Below are 17,991 nucleotides of genomic sequence, written 5' to 3'. Positions count from 1 at the left end.
TAGCAGGTTCGGGTGTCAAAAGACTGTAGCGGCGCTAAGCTTGTCGTAAAAGGCGACTAAATTGTGCTCAGAACCTTAGCCGGGGTCTAGGGCGCTCTGCCCACAGAGCAACTTGGTTGTGTGCCCCAGGTGGTGGAATGGGAAACCCCTGGTGTGTTATATGCTGGGTTTGTCAGGCTAAATACGGAAAACCTGACCGCAAACCATATTGGGAGACCGTGTTGGGAAAGATGCCACGTTCCTCGCACGTTGAAAACCCCTACTGTGGTATTCTCCCGGAGTAGGAACCATAGGGCTCCGCCACAGGAGGCTAAATTGCCCGACTCTACCCACCTCTCCCTATTTCCAGTGGCAATCAAACTTTGTCGACCCCATTGTCCTTGTTTCCCATCTCAATTTTCATTTCATCATCATTTCATATTCATTTTATCATCCACTTCATGTTCATCGCCTGAATATAGCTGAAATATTGCTGCTCGGGCGTTAAACCCCAACAAACAAACAAACAAACAAACATAAAATTTGGATAAATTTTCCACTGTTTTCCAGTGGGGCACTTTGTTTCACATGGCGGCCATCTTGAATGGCAGCCATCTTCAATAATCCAAATATGAAACTTATTCACACTTGGATCGTATTATATATCCTTTAAGTTTCGGTAAGATATCTCTAGTAATTTGTCCTACATGAAAGAAAAGCATCTGGAAAATCACAAAAATCAACCAAAGTTTTCGTTTGTTTTCGTTACCATGGCAACACATGAAATATCAATTCACTTTGTCTGATAATTTTATCGAGATCATCAAACTCTACAACCACACCAATTTTCAAGTTGATAGCTACTAAGATTTACGAGATATCACTATGTCCTATATTATGACCTTTACCCCTTTGCAACCGAAACACCACTCATTGTATTTTTGTGATGTGAACATCTATAGCTTAACATTCCCAAAATTTTGAATTTTAGCATTCGATTTTAAGCCTGTATAAAGTTTCATAAAATTCTAATGACATTTACACAATTTTTCAAGGGGGCACCATACTTTGGATGGCGGCCATCTAAAAAATCCGAAATAAGCATTCAATTACATTTAGATTATTTGACACACCTATTAAGTTTGGGGAAGATATCTAAAGTGATTTATCTACATAAAGAAAAAACATTTGATAAAGTACAAAAAAATGACAATTTATTTTGTGTTATTTTGTTACCATGGCAACACAATATCGAAGTAACCGCCACCTCGTTGTCGGCGACTTAATAATAATAATAAGAAACACAGAAAAAACAATAAGTCACCGCCACTTCGTAGTCGGCGACTTAATGAAAACATTACAAGTTAGAACACCGCATTGTCTGTTCATTTGCTGTTTCGGAATACGCCAAAAGCAAAAGCAAAAACAAACAAACAAACAAACAAACAAACAAATAAACAAACAAAAACCAACACATTACTTTATCAATAACTTGTAATCTTCTATTTATGTAACTGTAGAAATTTTTCTTTTTGAAACACGAAAAAAAGATGAAGTACTTACATTATGCAGCGAACCGAAAAAAAAAAGATTACGCATAAAAACTGAAAATGAGGGAAAAGGACATTACATTACTAAAGCATTACAATTTTATCTGAATCTTTAAAAAAAATAATAACCCTGCTAGTTTTTTTTCCTTTCCCATATCCTATTCAGAACTGATATGTAGAATTAATATGAGGAAGGTGAAATATGAAACGCTGCCGAAGAAACATACGAATTCAAAACCCTGAATCTTTTCATAATTTGTGTTAACCCTGTTATTATTAACTTCCAAATTGATAAAATGTGTTATGATATACAGTTCTTATTGTCCTTTTGAATTCTCCGATTTTCATGGTCTGAAATAGATAAGGACCGAAATGTCCAGCTTTGGTAAGGAACTGTGGGTTGTTATAATCCGAAATGTGCTAGGGTCGAACTGTCCAGTACTTATTACGTTATTTTCGTAAACATTCGGTGCCATTCGGTGCATTCCAATGGGAACAAATTGTGCTCCTTTACTTGCTGACCTATTCCTTCAGTCTTATAAGGCTGACTTTATAGCTGATCTGATCAGAAAGAAAGAATATCGTTTGGCTAGATCCTTCAATCTCAGTTTCCGCTATATAGATGACGTATTATCTTTAAACAATCCTAATTTCGGGGATTTGATACATCGCATCTACCCAAAAGAACTTGAGATAAAGGATACTACAGACACTGTGAAATCAGCCTCATATCTTGACCTACACTTTGAAATCGATGGTAAAGGAAAACTATTGACAAAATTTTACGACAAACGTGATGACATTTCATTCAGAATTGTCAACTTTCCTTTCATCTGTGGCAACATCCCTTCGGCACCTGCGTATGGAGTGTTCATATCACAAGTCATACGTTATGCCAGAGCTTGCCGAAACTACGCAGACTTTTTGTATCGCGCTAGAACTCTAACAAATAGGCTTATGGAACAGGGTTATGTTGCTACAAGATTGAAGTCATCACTACAGAAGTTTTATGGTCGTCATCATGAACTACTGGATCGTTATGGTGTATCCATATGCACCATGAAAACTGATTTATTCAACGGGTCATAGTTTTCCTTTCCTCGTTTGTCTACCCCTGACTTGACTTTTTTAAGAGCAACTCGGCGGATGTTTCTAGAAAAGCAGAGGACGCTTACCCTACCAGTGCACCTGGTCCATGCTCCAAGTTTTTAGTGGCGTCCGAGTTGTTCATTTGCTTTTGTTACTTTGTATGTTTGATTTTAGTTACTTTATGTTCTCTGTTGTGTATGTCTGTTTTCCATGTCTGGTCTTTGTCCCTGGATTACATTCTTTTGATTACCGCTATAACATTGGTTCCCTTGATTACTCTTTGACCATCCCTATATATGAAATGCTCAGATTCATATCTAAGCTTGTTTATGTTTCCTAGATTGGTGTGGTCCTCAATCACATTTACCAAGTTTACGAAAATGAAGCTGTCACTATACCGTTTTAAGCTCACGATTTTACATGCACAAACCAGATATTGCTTTTTTTACCCATTATTCACAGGACCCAGTCGATAATACAGCCATTTACGCTCTCTTTCGGAGCGTATCACAACATTGAATACGTTTGAAATAAAGTATCAGTATTAAATTTTAATAAAGTAATAATATAACACTATACATCAAAACCACATGTGTTACATATCAATCATAATTTAAAACAAACATCTGTAGCACTTATCACAATACAGTGGTAAATTACCAATGCAATAAGTAAACAAGAAAAATAATGGCACTTCATAACAATAACATTACATGAATTAAGTCACATGTATTGCATGGTGCAAGGACATATCTGCATTTGTACTATTGGGAGTTGGACTTTCCCCCTGACTTTGGTCTGAGGATTGTTCTTCATGTGTGAATGACGGTCTGACTGTGAAGTCGACCTCAAAGTCTTCATCGAAGCCATCATTTACAAATGGCTCACTTGTGTAATAATTTGATGATCTAGTTGGAGCATCATCGTCAAGAGTGTCATCTAACGGTGGTGGAGTTATGACAATTCTAATTTGGGAGGCCGGGACATTATTATTATTCAAGCTGTTTATTGCACCTGTTAAACTGTTTGTCGGCGAAGATAATTGGACAAAATTTCTCGGAACAGAAGGGCGATAGTTGATAAGAATGCAAGCCTGGCTGTAAGTTGGTGGTAATGTCTGAATAGAGAGATCAGAATATCTGGGTGGTGGATCTGTTAATTGTCGTGATCTTGATTCATCTACAAATATGATTTAAAATAATAAGTGAAAGGGAGACAAATGTAATTTCATATGATTTTATATTGCGATAAAGATTCAATTTTGCAATACTTCAATAATAATAATTCGTACAAGTCGGCATTCATGAGGTACATGTGATAATGATGTGAGTGTCTTTCAGACATTTATCTCAGCTCTTTTTAACTTATCATTAATACAGATATACGATGTTGATAATTCAAGAGAAAGACAGTGATGCATAAACAAGATATGCAGATTAGACGACTATTCCTTTAGCGGACTTTGTGAAATCTTTCAGAGACGGAAAGAATTATCTCATAACAATATAAAATATTATTGAATAAAAAATAATTTATTACTTCTAAGAAGTACTAACTTAACAGAAAGAAAATATGAAAATTAAAACAGTTCCAATCATAACATATATAAAGTTGTATTGTCAGATACATACTGAGTGTTAAAGTGTTTTTCATATAACGCCAAATATTAACAATTTTATTAACCTGAAAGGTTACTGAAATGTTTTTGATATATTTCAATGTATATCTTTTGGGAATGTAATTAATTTTATACATGTATTGCAACCGTTCTATTTGATCATTCAGAATACACTGACCGTAAATTAACAAATGGTATACGGTCACTCAATACATACAACTTTATGTTATAATGTCTTACATTTATTTTTCTTTTTAATTTTTGTTCCAGAATAAATATGTTAAAAGTGTATTGACTTGACAATAACTCTGAAAAAGAAATTCGTTTCGAATCGTTGAAAATTTTCGGTGAGGCCTCACATTTTCCCTTGGGCCTAAGCCTCATCCGTACATCTGTTCTATGATAAGTCAGTGCATTGTTATTGTTTTTTTTGATATTTGAGATATTTTTTGATAATTGTACATAACTTACGAATAGGAGAATTGTGTTGAAATCTCCGTCTTGCTCGTTGTATAAAAGCAATAATCAATCGTAAACTCAATATCACAAGAGCAAACGCAGTAGCACCCCACAAGATGTAGCTGAGAGTACTGCCATTCGTTAATACTTGAAAGGGAGGATTGTCCGGCTTAGGCGTTGGTGCTTCTGTCACTGGAATATTGAAGGAAGTTTCCCTATCATTGTTCTCATAAAGATTTGAAAAAAGAGATATATTTAGTTCGGCCCTGAAAAAAACTGTAAATCAACATGGATATTGCATAATATATAAATTGATTTTCTTATACCTCACAAACAAAACCTTTTGTGTTGTTTACTTATTTATAACTTGGAAAACCATAGTCAAACTGGTAGCAAATGCGTATTCTGCCTAATTTGTGAAATAACACTTAATTTTGTTTACCTTTTGTTTGTTTGCAGGTGATATGGGCAACTTTGATCGACAACTCTGAACACTTTTTGTATAAGGACAACTTTTGACAAAATGTTTCTCCAAATGTGTTTTAAATATGTCCGGACCGAAACCACTTTTGAATCTCCAATTTTTGTAGGATATTACAATGTATAAGTAATTGCATAAAACAATAATGTGACGTAATTTTGACACATCTATCATTTTTGTCCGGTTATAGTTATCTTTATAACATAAAAATATGACAATAAGTCCTTATCAAGTAAGCTTAAATTTTCACCGTATAACAGGACCGGAATCTGATATATTCGTATGTACCCCTCTAAATAATAGTAATTGTTAAAGACAAATATAACATAGCGAAAATGAAAGAAAATTCAAAAACAACCTTCATTTGCTTAATTTATTTTTCTTTCTTTTGTTTTGTAAATCTCTTGATAAATCTTTTACCATACACGTAAAATGAATAAAATGAATCAATTTTCGCTGTTAACAAATAAACACGAAAAATAGTGCTCGCGATATTGACTTTTAAGAATTATTTTTCCAAACCGGACCAGTTAATATCCGCTAACATGTTAATTTGCCAAGGTCCGCAAAAACTTGGTTAATATTACATTTTAATTTAAAACTTACCATTTACTCCAAACATGATACACTAAGTCCTTCCAGGTCATTGTTGTTCACCAATTGTGATACTGGATAATCTGTAAGCTGTTGTATTCAGAAACATGTTGGGATTAATTCAATGATACTAGGTTAAAATTGTGTTTAAATTATTATAAATAACATGAATACTTTATATATCAGTCTCGTCTCTTTTCGAATCGGGTAGTATATGGTTTCACCTACTGATGTCAATAACTCTTACAAGGAGTCATCCTATATCGTGATTACAGCACAAAGTATGTTCACATTCTTTTGTACCTATGAATTGTTGGTGATGCTAACGAAATACTTCAACAATCTTCCCGCATCTACGACCCTCTTGGACTATTAGGACCAGTTATAATAAGAGCTTAAATTCCTATCAAGGAACTATGGAAAAGTAAACTAAATTGGGGTGAACCTACTCTCAAAGACATGTATTCGTTATGGACAGATTTGGCGAAGACAACTAATACAATGGACTTTGAGAGATGTTACTTTACCGATTCAACATGAGACAAGAATGACTACAAACTACATGAATTTGTAGAATGACAGCATACGGAGCTGTAGCCTTCATATGCAACGAGAAGGAGTCAAATGGCAAAACATCGTGTAGCACCTGTGAAAACACTGACATTACCTCAAGTAGAGCTAATGACAGCCGCCTTGATTGGAGCACGTTTAGCACAAAACATAAAGCAAACCGTTAAGTAGAAACGGATAACATATTGGGATGACATCCGAACTGTAATACAGTGGCTAAATATAACAAAACAGATGAAGAGATTCGTTAAAAACAGGGTCGACGAGATCTAGACACTGATAAATACAGATTAATGGAGATATAGCCAAAACACCGATAACTTGTAGACTTGCAGACTCGAAGTACATTAGCTACAGAATTCATGCAAAATAAACGATGGTTCAAAGTACCGGATCGGAATGGTTACCAATTAGCGAAAAGTGGACGTCATGAAAATCAAAGAAAATTACAATATTATGCAGTATTTCGGAAATAGAGGATAACAAACGACCTGAAACTGAGCAAATGAACATTAATGAAGTAAGAGGACTAGAAAACATCATTCACATTCCGTCTCGGAAACAAAATCAACAAAAATTCGAAATAATCTATAGAAATATGAAACACAATGACAATTCATTCCAAAAAGAGCTTCTTGGTATGGCGGATTCTAGACGCGGATGACCAGCGTCGCAAAATCATGTTTAAGAAAGACAATCAGGCTATCATATTTAACAATACAGATGCTTCAAACCGTTATAATCGAAACAGAAGCAATAATTAATAACAGACCATTAACATATTATTCGTCAAATTTTTATGACGCTTCCACATCATCTCTTTTATTTTATTTGAGGAGGATAACAAAGTCGCCATATACCGCTATTGACATAGATTTTGATGTTTGGACTGACAAACGTGACATTCGTGCACAAACTCATATACTTATGGAATAGATAGGGTCCGGAATAACTCCTTTACGAGATTTCAACAATTTCCAACAAAAGAATAATAAGCATCGGAGACATTGTGCATATTAAATATGAGAAAAAGTAATCAAGGGAAGCAAGGTAATAGGGTAATCAAAAGAATGTAATCCAGGGACAAAGACGAGACATGGAAAACAGACATACACAACAAAGAAAAAATCATACATACAAAGTAACAAAAGTAAATGAGCAACTCGGACGCCACTAAAAACTGGGAGCATGGAGCAGGTACACCGGTAGGGTAAGCGTCCTCTGCTTTTCTAGAAACATCCGCCGAGTTGCTCATAAAAAAGTCAAGTCAGGGGTAGACAAACGAGGAAAGGAAAACTATGACCCGTTGAATAAATCAGTTTTCATGGTGCATATGGATACACCATAACGATCCACGGGTTCATGATGACGACCATAAAGTTTCTGTAGTGATGACTTCAATCTTGTAGCAACATAACCCTGTTCCAGAAGCCTATTTGTTAGAGTTCTAGCGCGATACAAAAAGTCTGCGTAGTTTCGGCAAGCTCTGGCATAACGTATGACTTGTGATATGAACACTCCATACGCAGGTGCCGAAGGGATGTTGCCACAGATGAAAGGAAAGTTGACAATTCTGAATGAAATGTCATCACGTTTGTCGTAAAATTTGGTCAATAGTTTTCCTTTACCATCGATTTCAAAGTGTAGGTCAAGATATGAGGCTGATTTCACAGTGTCTGTAGTATCCTTTATCTCAAGTTCTTTTGGGTAGATGCGATGTATCAAATCCCCGAAATTAGGATTGTTTAAAGATAACACGTCATCTATATAGCGGAAACTGAGATTGAAGGATCTAGCCAAACAATATTCTTTCTTTCTGATCAGATCAGCTATAAAGTCAGCCTCATAAGAGTGAAGGAATAGGTCAGCTAGTAAAGGAGCACAATTTGTTCCCATTGGAATGCCGACTTTTGTTGAAAAGCACGTCCACGAAGCCACGAAACGGATGGAAGTTAGTTTGTTAGAGAATCTTATCACAGGAAAGGATAGACATGTCCGAGTGCTGTGGTAAAAAAGAACAGTGGACTTACATTAAAAACGATCGTGAAACTGTACCCCATTGAACTGAAAAGCAAAAGTGAAACAGGAGACGATTAAAGTTCGCCAACTACAGATTAGACCATTCGAGCATCACCTCAGCGCAAAGCCTCTGAACGCGTTTAAAAGAATATTGACAAATGGACACATGACTTCTAATTTTTAAAGTGATTAGTGTGATAAGTAATAATAATGAGAAAAAAACAAAAATATATTGATTTGAAGGACAGCTAATTTCGAACTTTCATTGGTTACATTTCTCGTATTTTAATTCATTCATTTATTCAGACATTGATTATTTCTTTTACGGCCCCAAGAATGTATGTCGCAAATACAGTGCGAAATACGTTCACATTCTTTTGTGCCTTAGTATTGTTGGAACGCTAACGTCAGTGACGTCTCCGTGAACTATATTTTTGTATATAAAATGGTTGAACATGACTGTCGACTTGTTACGTTATTCCCTAACGGTACACCTGGTCCATACTCCCAGTTTTAGTGGAGTCCGAGTTGCTCATTCGCTTTTGTTACTTTGTATGTATGATTTTAGTTACTGTATGTTCTTTGTTGTGCATGTCTGTATTCCACGTCTGGTTTTTGTCCCTGGATTACATTCTTTTGATTACCGCTATAACCTTGGTTCCCTTGATTACACAATACCCTACAACTTCGAATGGACATGTTCGTGCGCCAAAACGTATGCCATATGTGAAGGATCATTTCATCAATAAAAGTATATTATTATTGTAAAGATACTAGCTACACTACAAAAAAGTTCATGTTTCGCCTTCCAGGGGCGAAAACAAGGTGTCATCCTACAACTAAATATTTACTACTCAATAGAGACCTTTGTCCAAAAACCAAAACGGAACACCGTTTTATGATTTACTATGAAACAAGTGCCTTATCCTTTATGTTCTTTAGGATAGGAATAAAAATCCAGAAGTAGTTTTTGCGCAGGATACCCCAAGAAACATTCTTGCAGAGTTTCATTAAATCTTGTCTAGTAGTTACATTGATTGATTGTTAGGGTTTAACGTCCGAGCAGCAATATTTCATCTATATTCAGACGATGAATATTAAATGGATAATAAAATGAACATGAAATGATGAAATGGAAACAAGTATGGGGCACAAGGATAATAGGGTTGACAAATTTTGATTGCCACAAGATAAAAGGGAGGGATGGGCAGGGTCGCGCAATCGAATACCACAGCAGGGTTCTTTAACGTGCGAGGAAGCGGGCATCTTTCCCAACACGGTGCACCACTATGGTTTGCGGTCAGGTTTTGCGTATTACAGCCTGACAACCCAAGCATGTAACACTCCAGGGGTTCCCCATTCCACCACCTGGGGCACATATCCCAGTTGCTCTGTGGGCAGAACGCCTAGCCCCCGGCCAGGTTTATGAGCACTATTTAGTCGCCTTTTACGACAAGCTTAGCGCTGCTGCAGGCCTATTCTTTTAACACCCGGACCTGCACGGGGTGTCTAGTAGTTATAGAGAAGACGACTGACGCCAAGTTGTGGTATAAGTTTACATGGACCTGTACAGATATGATATACATGTATATTCATTGTATATACATTTGAAATGTTTTATCAAGGATGTATGCTACGTTCAAAGTTTATCCCGGAAACAATATAAGACAACCCTTATGATATATAATTATCAATAATATTCAAGGTGTAATTTATATATAATGTATAAAACCTTATATTTGAAGGAAGATTTCCCCTTAAAACAATTGAATCACCTTGACCGTCCAATGGACATTTATTTACATGTAAATATAACATAGAATTTATACCTTAAATTTATAACATTGTAGATATGAATATAAACATAAAACTTACCGAGTTAAGATTTCAGTTTTGAAGGCATAAATAGTGTATTTATCACAGGTATTTAATGGCATTCACCGATACAGCGAGTGGGTATAAATAACACTTGTGTTTATATACTTTGTAACACGTAAACACACATCAGTCGTAAATATAATGTATGAACTCTTCCCTTGTCTTACAAAGTATACAAATACTCAATTAAAGGAACACAAACCGGAAGTTTATTAATGCAATATACATGAGAATAAATAAGCTATACTAACTACACGATTAACTTTTTACAGATTCCCGATAATAATTTTCACGGTTTTCTACCTGACAGCCTTACCTTTCCTTTATGTGCTTGTTATACCACTTTTACACTTTTTAAAACTAACTATTCTTCTTTTTTTAACGGACATGTTATAAATGCATGGCCAATCTTTCCGAATATGTACTTTTTAGCCATTTCGATTTCATTTTGAAACAGCCAAATATGTATATAAATATCCAATAGTATTACTTAATTACTGGTTCAATGCCACTGCTGGTTGACAAAGCGTCCACGACGGTCTTCACTAAACCAATAGTCAGAATTGTCTAACCCTGAATTAGATCAGATTTTGCAGTATTATCTTAAACACTGAGGCTTCAATCTTTGTATTGCACATGGTAGAACCTGTTGGTGACGGATTTGGCTTCGAATGTTTTGTTTTAATTATATCTTGTATACAATTAGTTTTTGGATTTAGATCTTCCTATATATTTGATTCTAATACTGTCGATTAGAAATTACTCCTGAAACACGTGTACAGCATGTTGAAATTTGAAATATATATAATTGGTATATTTGTATTTCATCAACTTGTTTATCACAATGAAAATCAGTTTCCTAAATGTGGTATCGGAAGAGCTACCTTTAATGCAAGTGAGGATTTTGTCATCTTAATAGAGGTCGAATTTTATAAAGGGTTTTTGTAAGCTTAATATTAGAATATGGCGTATTGTCTCCTTTACTGATTATGTGACTTACGAGAATAAACGTGAATTATTCATATCAAATTCTGTCCAAATATGTTTCAGCAGCACCAGGTATAGTAACATATTTTAAATCCGCACCATTTTTTGCAAGCTTTGTTGGTATATCAATAAATTGACTAAAAGTTTAGATTTTGTTTTGTTGTTCCTTACAAAAACAAACCCGGAGTTTGATAATGAAACATACTTAAAAATCTATGTTTTGCCTTTTCAACATTGTTTAGCATTTTATTTCATATATAAATTTCATCTTGCAAAATTTTTTTTTCTTTATTCACAAAAACATTCTTATAAACCTTTATACAACTATATTCAATGATAATTCTTTTTGAAATGTTTTAATACAAAATTACCAGACATGAAATATTGCAAATTTCGGTAAGGTGTATACGTATTTCAATGAAACACCTATCATACAACGAATGAACCTCAGAGCCGTTCCATTACAAGTGTCATCGACTCAGAGGTGTATTAATATAAAAATACCAATTATGTAAATATTGCAAATTTCGATATGGCATACATGTGCTTTAGAGAGTAACCTTTCATCAATAAATCTAGAAATCAAGGCAATCTTATCATCAATATTCAGATTAGTCAAAATACAAAATCGATATACTATTTGTATAAGGACGATAGACATTTTGTTTACGGGATAAAAACAACAATTAACTTGACTCATTATTTATTCATATTTATATATATTCACCCACGCAGTTTTTTTTTTTTGTTTTGTTTTTTTTGTTTTTTGTTTTTTGTAAATTTCAAAAGGACACAATTTTCTATTCGATTGGGGTATCATATTATGAAACAATGATGTAGATCATACCTAATATTTCTAGTGGATATTATTTCCGACGTAGTACTTGGTTTTTCTAGTTTTGATATTGAATGAACATTCTTTTGAATTTTAATGTAAACACATAGGTCACCGTACTTATTTCGATATAATTGGGCCTTAATAGAGGCAATATTTATAAAGATTCTGTGGGGAATTTCACTATTCCCCAAACTATAAAAAAAAATGGTAGAAGGTTTTCTTCTAAATTTATAAAAAGAACAGTTAACTGACATTCTGACCTATTAAAAAACAATTTGAGGTTACTAATTTTTTTCCCTATAACAATAAAAAAATATCTCCCGTTACTTTTCCCTGCTAATCATATCCCCTTAAAAAAAGCTTAATGCAATTAAAAAATAAATCGCGGAAAACATTTTATTATTGTTCAACCACGGGTTGGCCGTTTTTGTCGCATTGTTTTTGCCCCGAGCAATAGTGAGGTGTACAATGACGACATAAATGGCCAGCCCGTGGTGAAACAATGATAAAATGGAGTTTCCGTGATTTATTTCGAATCTAATAGGACTAGATTCTTCATATTTTTAAAAGACGCAGCCTATGCGTTGCATGAAATGCTTATCACTTTTTACCATGACTGTGGTCTAAAGAGTTTTGAAGCACGTCATATTAAAATTAATGTTTGTTATTTTACCATACAAAGTTTTATGTCAAACATTCTTTTTAAGTATTTTAAGCACACTGTTTTACATCATTTTAAGTATTATCAGTTCTTTGAAAATATATATGTCTGTATGATTTTGTAAGATGACAGAAACGAATGCTCAGTGTATTAGGTATGTCCATGTAGAAATTAGGCAGGTCCTTTGATATAACTGGTACATTGATTTATGTTTCCCACTATTTTTGTTGTTGCTGTGGAATGTAAAACTAATTCAGAATGTCAGGGATTTTTTGTATCAAAAATGGATAACTCGGAATATATGTAACCAATTCCCTAACAAATTGTCAAAATTATGAACATATCAAAGAGATATCTATCTTGATTTCATAATTTCAATTGCATTGTATGTATTTCATTTCCGTTCAATTTACAAAATTATGAACATATCAAACGAAATCTGGCTTGTGTCCCACGCGCCGAGGTCTTCTATGGTCACCTTTCGGGAAATATTTTAAAAACATTTTTTAAACATTATACTAGTTGTTAGTAATTTGTTTTATCATTCAACTAAAAAAGTAAGTACAACATTTTTACAATGAATTAAAAGAAAAAGATTTTGATACTTTTTTCCTGAATGAATTCAAATACGAAAATAGAGCAAATAACAAAATGTCAAAATATAGAATTTAAGTGAAAACAGTAAATCAAGTTTTGTTTCCAGGCTCCAAACCGAAGACGGATGGTAATGCAGATTGATACTGTAGTTATCTTTTTTCCTTTTGTCAAGAAGACACTGAATGAATTCAAATACACCAGTGAAAACAGAACAAATAATAACAAAATGTCAAAATATAGAATTTAAGTGAAAACAGTAAAGTTTTGTTTCCAGGCTCCAAACCGAAGACGGATGGTAATGCAGATTGATATTGTAGTTATCTTTCTTTTCATACTAAATATAGGTATTAAAGAATTACAAAAAATTATCATATTAATGCAAACAGACATGCACTAAACTATCGATAATACGGACAAATGAGTGAAGCTCAACATGTGTGTTCCTAAACTGATATAATGTCGAATATTTGGATGTTGCTGTAGACGGTACAAACTATTTTTTTTCCCAGGAATTGTCATTTAAACAGTTTTAAAAAAATCGTTTTGAAGTGTTTAACTACGTTGAAAGACAATATAAATAATTATACTGACGCAGAAAGAAAACAAAATTCCAGTTAAACAAGTAATGGTGTTAGGTAGAATGCTGTTGAATAAACCATCTCATCCGTTGTCCATTTTTATAAAAATGTATCTGACAAAAATGATTTCAACTGACGTCATATTTTTGTGTGTGATTGTGAAATCATTTGAATACAGATATTCACAAATTTCAAAACTAATGAAAAGTGTGAAATATAATTTACTATTTATAAATAAACAAAACATGATTCGAAGATCAAGTCTTTATCTTTAGAATGTATTGTTTCTATGATAACTTTTTCTAATTCATAGATAGTTTTGCTAAATTCAAATATTATTGTAGATTATCCGATATCAAAATATGTACCTTTGTTGCTTTTTAGAGCGATCATAGTCAAACTAATCCATTATGTTTTTCACAATCCTAGTTTCGGGTATTTTATACATCGCATCTATCTCAAGAATTTGAGATAAAAGACACTACAGATACTATTAAGTCAGCCTCAAATCTTGACCTACACTAAGAGATCGATGGAACAAGAAAACTCATGACCAACTATGTGACAAACGCGATGACTTCTCATTTCGTATTGTCAGTTTTTCTTTCATCTGTGCAACATCCCTTCATTACCTGCGTATGGAGTTTTCATAGCACAGCTTTTACGTTATGCCTCAGCTTGTCGTAACTACATAGACTTTTTGTACAGTGCAAGACTTCTAATAGTTAGGCAATTAGACCATCTGACTATGAAAACTGATTTGTGTCATGGATTTTCTGTCCTCTTTCGTCTACCCTGGAAGTTATATTTTATGAGCAACTTGGAACAACTTGGTGTTTCTGGAAACAAAATGTGTTGTCCTGAACTACCTTAGTATCTGATGGGATCAACTAATTTTGCATGTAGCATGAGAAATCAAAATTCATTAAGAATACATTCTAAAAGAATTTTGATTTCTTTTTTCTTTATTTACAAATGAAACTTATATAGGTATAATCCATCTTACGTACAGGGCGGTGTTGAATATGAATTGGAAATGGAGCGTATTAAATATGAAAAAAGGCATGAGGCAGTTATTGTGAACAATGAGGAGTTAAGACTGTGAAGTTACCCTACAGAGATGAGCTGTGTATCATTTTAAGCAAACCTAAGCTATGTTGCAGATGTATGTATGGCCTCAGTCTATTGTCGTAGCTTCCGCATTCTCACGATGTCCAGCGGTCCTTTTCACAAAAAAATCGTAAGTGTAAAATTAGTCGTAAGTTATGATGTCATAATAGAGTTAAGTATTGTGACTTTACAATTTACGACTTTTGTGAAAAGGGCTGCAGATTCCTTTGTCCATTTGTGTTTAAGCAAAAAAGGACACAGCTTCCTTGAAATAACGCCGCGTTTACAGGAAGCCAGGTCTTTTCGTATTTTTATATTGGTATGTCTATGTAGTTTGTTGCCTGACTTTTGTTTAATTTGCACCTCATTCGTTCTTTTACCTCAGACTTCATTGTATATCTTTTAAACCGTGATAGCCATTGATAACATTTTTTTCGGTAGTTGTTTCAATTCGGCTACCATTTTTTGCAGATACATCCAACTTTACAAGCTACAATGTATGTAGGTTAATCGTCTTAATCTTGATGTATATACAGATTATATGAAGATTGTGAGAAACAACAAAGAAACATTTTGCGTCATTTGGTCATTTATATTCTTTATGTTCCCAAAAGGATGACTAAAAAGATCGTTTTAAACCCCATAATTTGTGACCATATATTTTTCTTCAAACAGAACTGTCGAGTTCGCTTATGAGAAGATCAGCAATAACTCAGTGCAATCCTAGTTCCTATGTCACCTGATCACTATGCAATGAGAGAATTTACCACTCAGGTAATACTCTGATCCGGTGGCATAGAGACCTTTCTATTTCCCAGAGTCAGTTGTTTTCTGTAGTTCGAGAACTACAATAGTACTGGGTGGACAACCAAGTTTATCACATCATTACCGATTGATTAATAAACAACAAACACATTTATTGCATTTATTACATTCCAATGCATTATTCTTGGTGTTAAGTGTAAAGAAAAAGTATTTTTCCTTTATCAAAGTTAATAAATATTGAATGTTTAGAATTATAATCTTTTAATTTGGAGGATGGAATGGGAGGGGCTTTGTATAAAAGAACCTGGGGTTTAAAGTGATGAGTAGCACTAAGTTGATACCAGGGCTTGTTGACATCTTTTGTGATTAAGTATGGGGTGTGTAATCTTTGGAATGTTGACTTCTCTCACCATTTAAGCTATAATTGTTACAACTGTTTATTAATGTAATTTGCCAAATCGAAATAAGGATTTCACAACATGTCAAAGTTTAGGACTAGTACAGTAGTTAATCTTTCAGTACATCTATAGAAAAGTACATGTTTTTGCATTTTCACTTTATTTCCTTTTATGCTAGACTCGTGTTGATCTTTTTATAGGTGTGTTTTAGTTACATTACTGAAAGATCTTTTACGTACTTTGGATGATAAAACTGAATATGGACAACAACTATAGAAATACACTTTAAAATTTGCTTGTCTGTGCCACAGAATATTTATAATATGTGAAATAATGGGAAATTGAATGAAAAAAACAGCAAAATAATAAAATAGATATAACATATACAATTTAAAAATTTAAAAACCACACTGAAAATATATAACATTAGTAATTTGGGCTCTTTTAAAATGCCGATAACGCTTGTTAATTGTCATCATATGGTAAGTATGCATTGCTTAATGAAAAACAATGCACCACCTGCAAAAAAAAAATGTCTGTGGGAAGCAGCAAGGTCTCAATGCCAAGTGATGTGGACATAACCTGAATTTTTAAAAATACTGAAAACATACATCATTAGCAGTTAGCAACCTGAGCTTTATCAAAAATGTGATAGGACAGATTAATTTCAATGGTATGGTAAGCATCCGTTGCTCAAAAAAAGGAAAACAGAAAAGAATACTATAAATGTACGTTGACCATATGTCAAACTTCTATGCAGCTTCTGTTCCGTATCGTTGATGTTCTTCCACTATTATGGAATGGCAAAAGTAGTGGAAGAGACCAATTATCCGGAGTTTGACCATATGCATAAACATACATTATGTTACATGTAAATGTGAAAGGTGGATATCCATTGGTCGCAGAGACCTGTGAACGATTGTATGGTACGGAATGCTTAGTTGCCGTTTCCTCTACGTAACTACACCTTAATCCTATTGTATACGGTGTCCTGTTTTCTAATAATAAATTAAGGCCTTAGTCGGTTTACACTCATTCCATTTGTTTTTTTTAATATGCAGGTAGTGTGGCTTGTGGCGATAATTTTAGACATTGCCATTGCAGTCAAATATATGCGTTCCGCAGTAAAAGTTAGAAGACACCATCAACAGAGTATCAAGACTAGTATTAAAAGGTGTGAATGTTGCTACTTGAGAGGCAGAAGAAATTTTGAAAAGAATTATATTTAAAATGGTCGGAAACGATCTGGAAAACTTGGATAGAAACAGAATCAAATACTTAGCATCTCACAAACACATGTATTACCCCACAGTGCAGATTAATGTACATGATTCTAAGCTGAAATATTGACCAAATTTATTTTTATCTAGCCTTCAAAGAATAGATGTACGTCACAATATCATTACATCTGTACGTAAAAGGACTTTATTCAGCCTCTTTAATTTCCTTCTCAGTGGTTAACACAATGTTGTCGCTTTAATGTGTAAAGGATGCATTTGTGCATTGGAATAGAAAATATCGCATTCTTTAAAAATATCCGCTAATGTACCCAATTGCATTTCATACCATATATAACAATGCACTTGCATAGAATTTATAAGTAAGTTAACGCAAAAATCCGGTTATTTCCATTTATATCGAGGGAGTATATAGGCCTTGGACTTGGAATCGAAAACCCGAACAAAAAAAATATCGTATCATTTGTGTAGATGAAACAATACATAAAAGCTGTTTGATATTTTGCTATTTGAGACAATGTATTGTTAGTTAACACAAAAATACATAGATTTTAATTATACAACCACAATCCAACTCTTCAT

General features: G+C 33.9%; 1 protein-coding gene and 1 long non-coding RNA gene across 3 annotated transcripts; one reads left to right on the top strand and one right to left on the bottom strand.

The window, feature by feature from the left end:
• Nucleotides 1–3,149: 3,149 nt before the first annotated feature.
• Nucleotides 3,150–10,408, bottom strand: LOC148611285 (uncharacterized). Of its 2 annotated transcripts, none has more exons than XM_088591683.1 (4): nt 10,235–10,408; nt 5,783–5,900; nt 4,708–4,887; nt 3,150–3,797 (listed from the first exon to the last, which is right to left on the bottom strand). In XM_088591683.1, the coding sequence occupies exons 2-4, from the start codon at nt 5,796–5,798 to the stop codon at nt 3,337–3,339; spliced, it is 657 nt and encodes a 218-aa protein (XP_088447809.1). In that variant the 5' UTR covers nt 5,799–5,900; nt 10,235–10,408; the 3' UTR covers nt 3,150–3,336. The 2 variants fall into 2 exon arrangements, with proteins under 2 accessions (XP_088447809.1, XP_088447808.1); XM_088591682.1 differs by having other exon boundaries at nt 5,783–5,860.
• LOC148611286 (uncharacterized) lies at nt 3,576–4,525 on the top strand. Its single transcript, XR_015924100.1, has 2 exons — nt 3,576–3,717; nt 3,998–4,525. It is a non-coding gene; the product is annotated as an uncharacterized LOC148611286 (long non-coding RNA).
• Nucleotides 10,409–17,991: the final 7,583 nt, after the last annotated feature.

The sequence above is a fragment of the Perna viridis genome, chromosome 7 (genome assembly GCF_037379345.1).
Source record: "Perna viridis isolate PV_CMFRI_1.1 ecotype Kerala chromosome 7, ASM3737934v1, whole genome shotgun sequence".
Classification (NCBI taxonomy): Eukaryota; Metazoa; Mollusca; class Bivalvia; order Mytilida; family Mytilidae; genus Perna; species Perna viridis.
Note: the sequence above shows the minus strand (reverse complement) of the source record. Positions and strands in the feature narration are given on the sequence as shown.

Coding starts and splice junctions, on each gene's coding strand:
- LOC148611285 (XM_088591683.1), bottom strand. Junction 3,798..4,707: donor TCAACACAATTCTCCTATTC/GTAAGTTATGTA, acceptor TCATATTTGTAG/ATGAATCAAGATCACGACAA.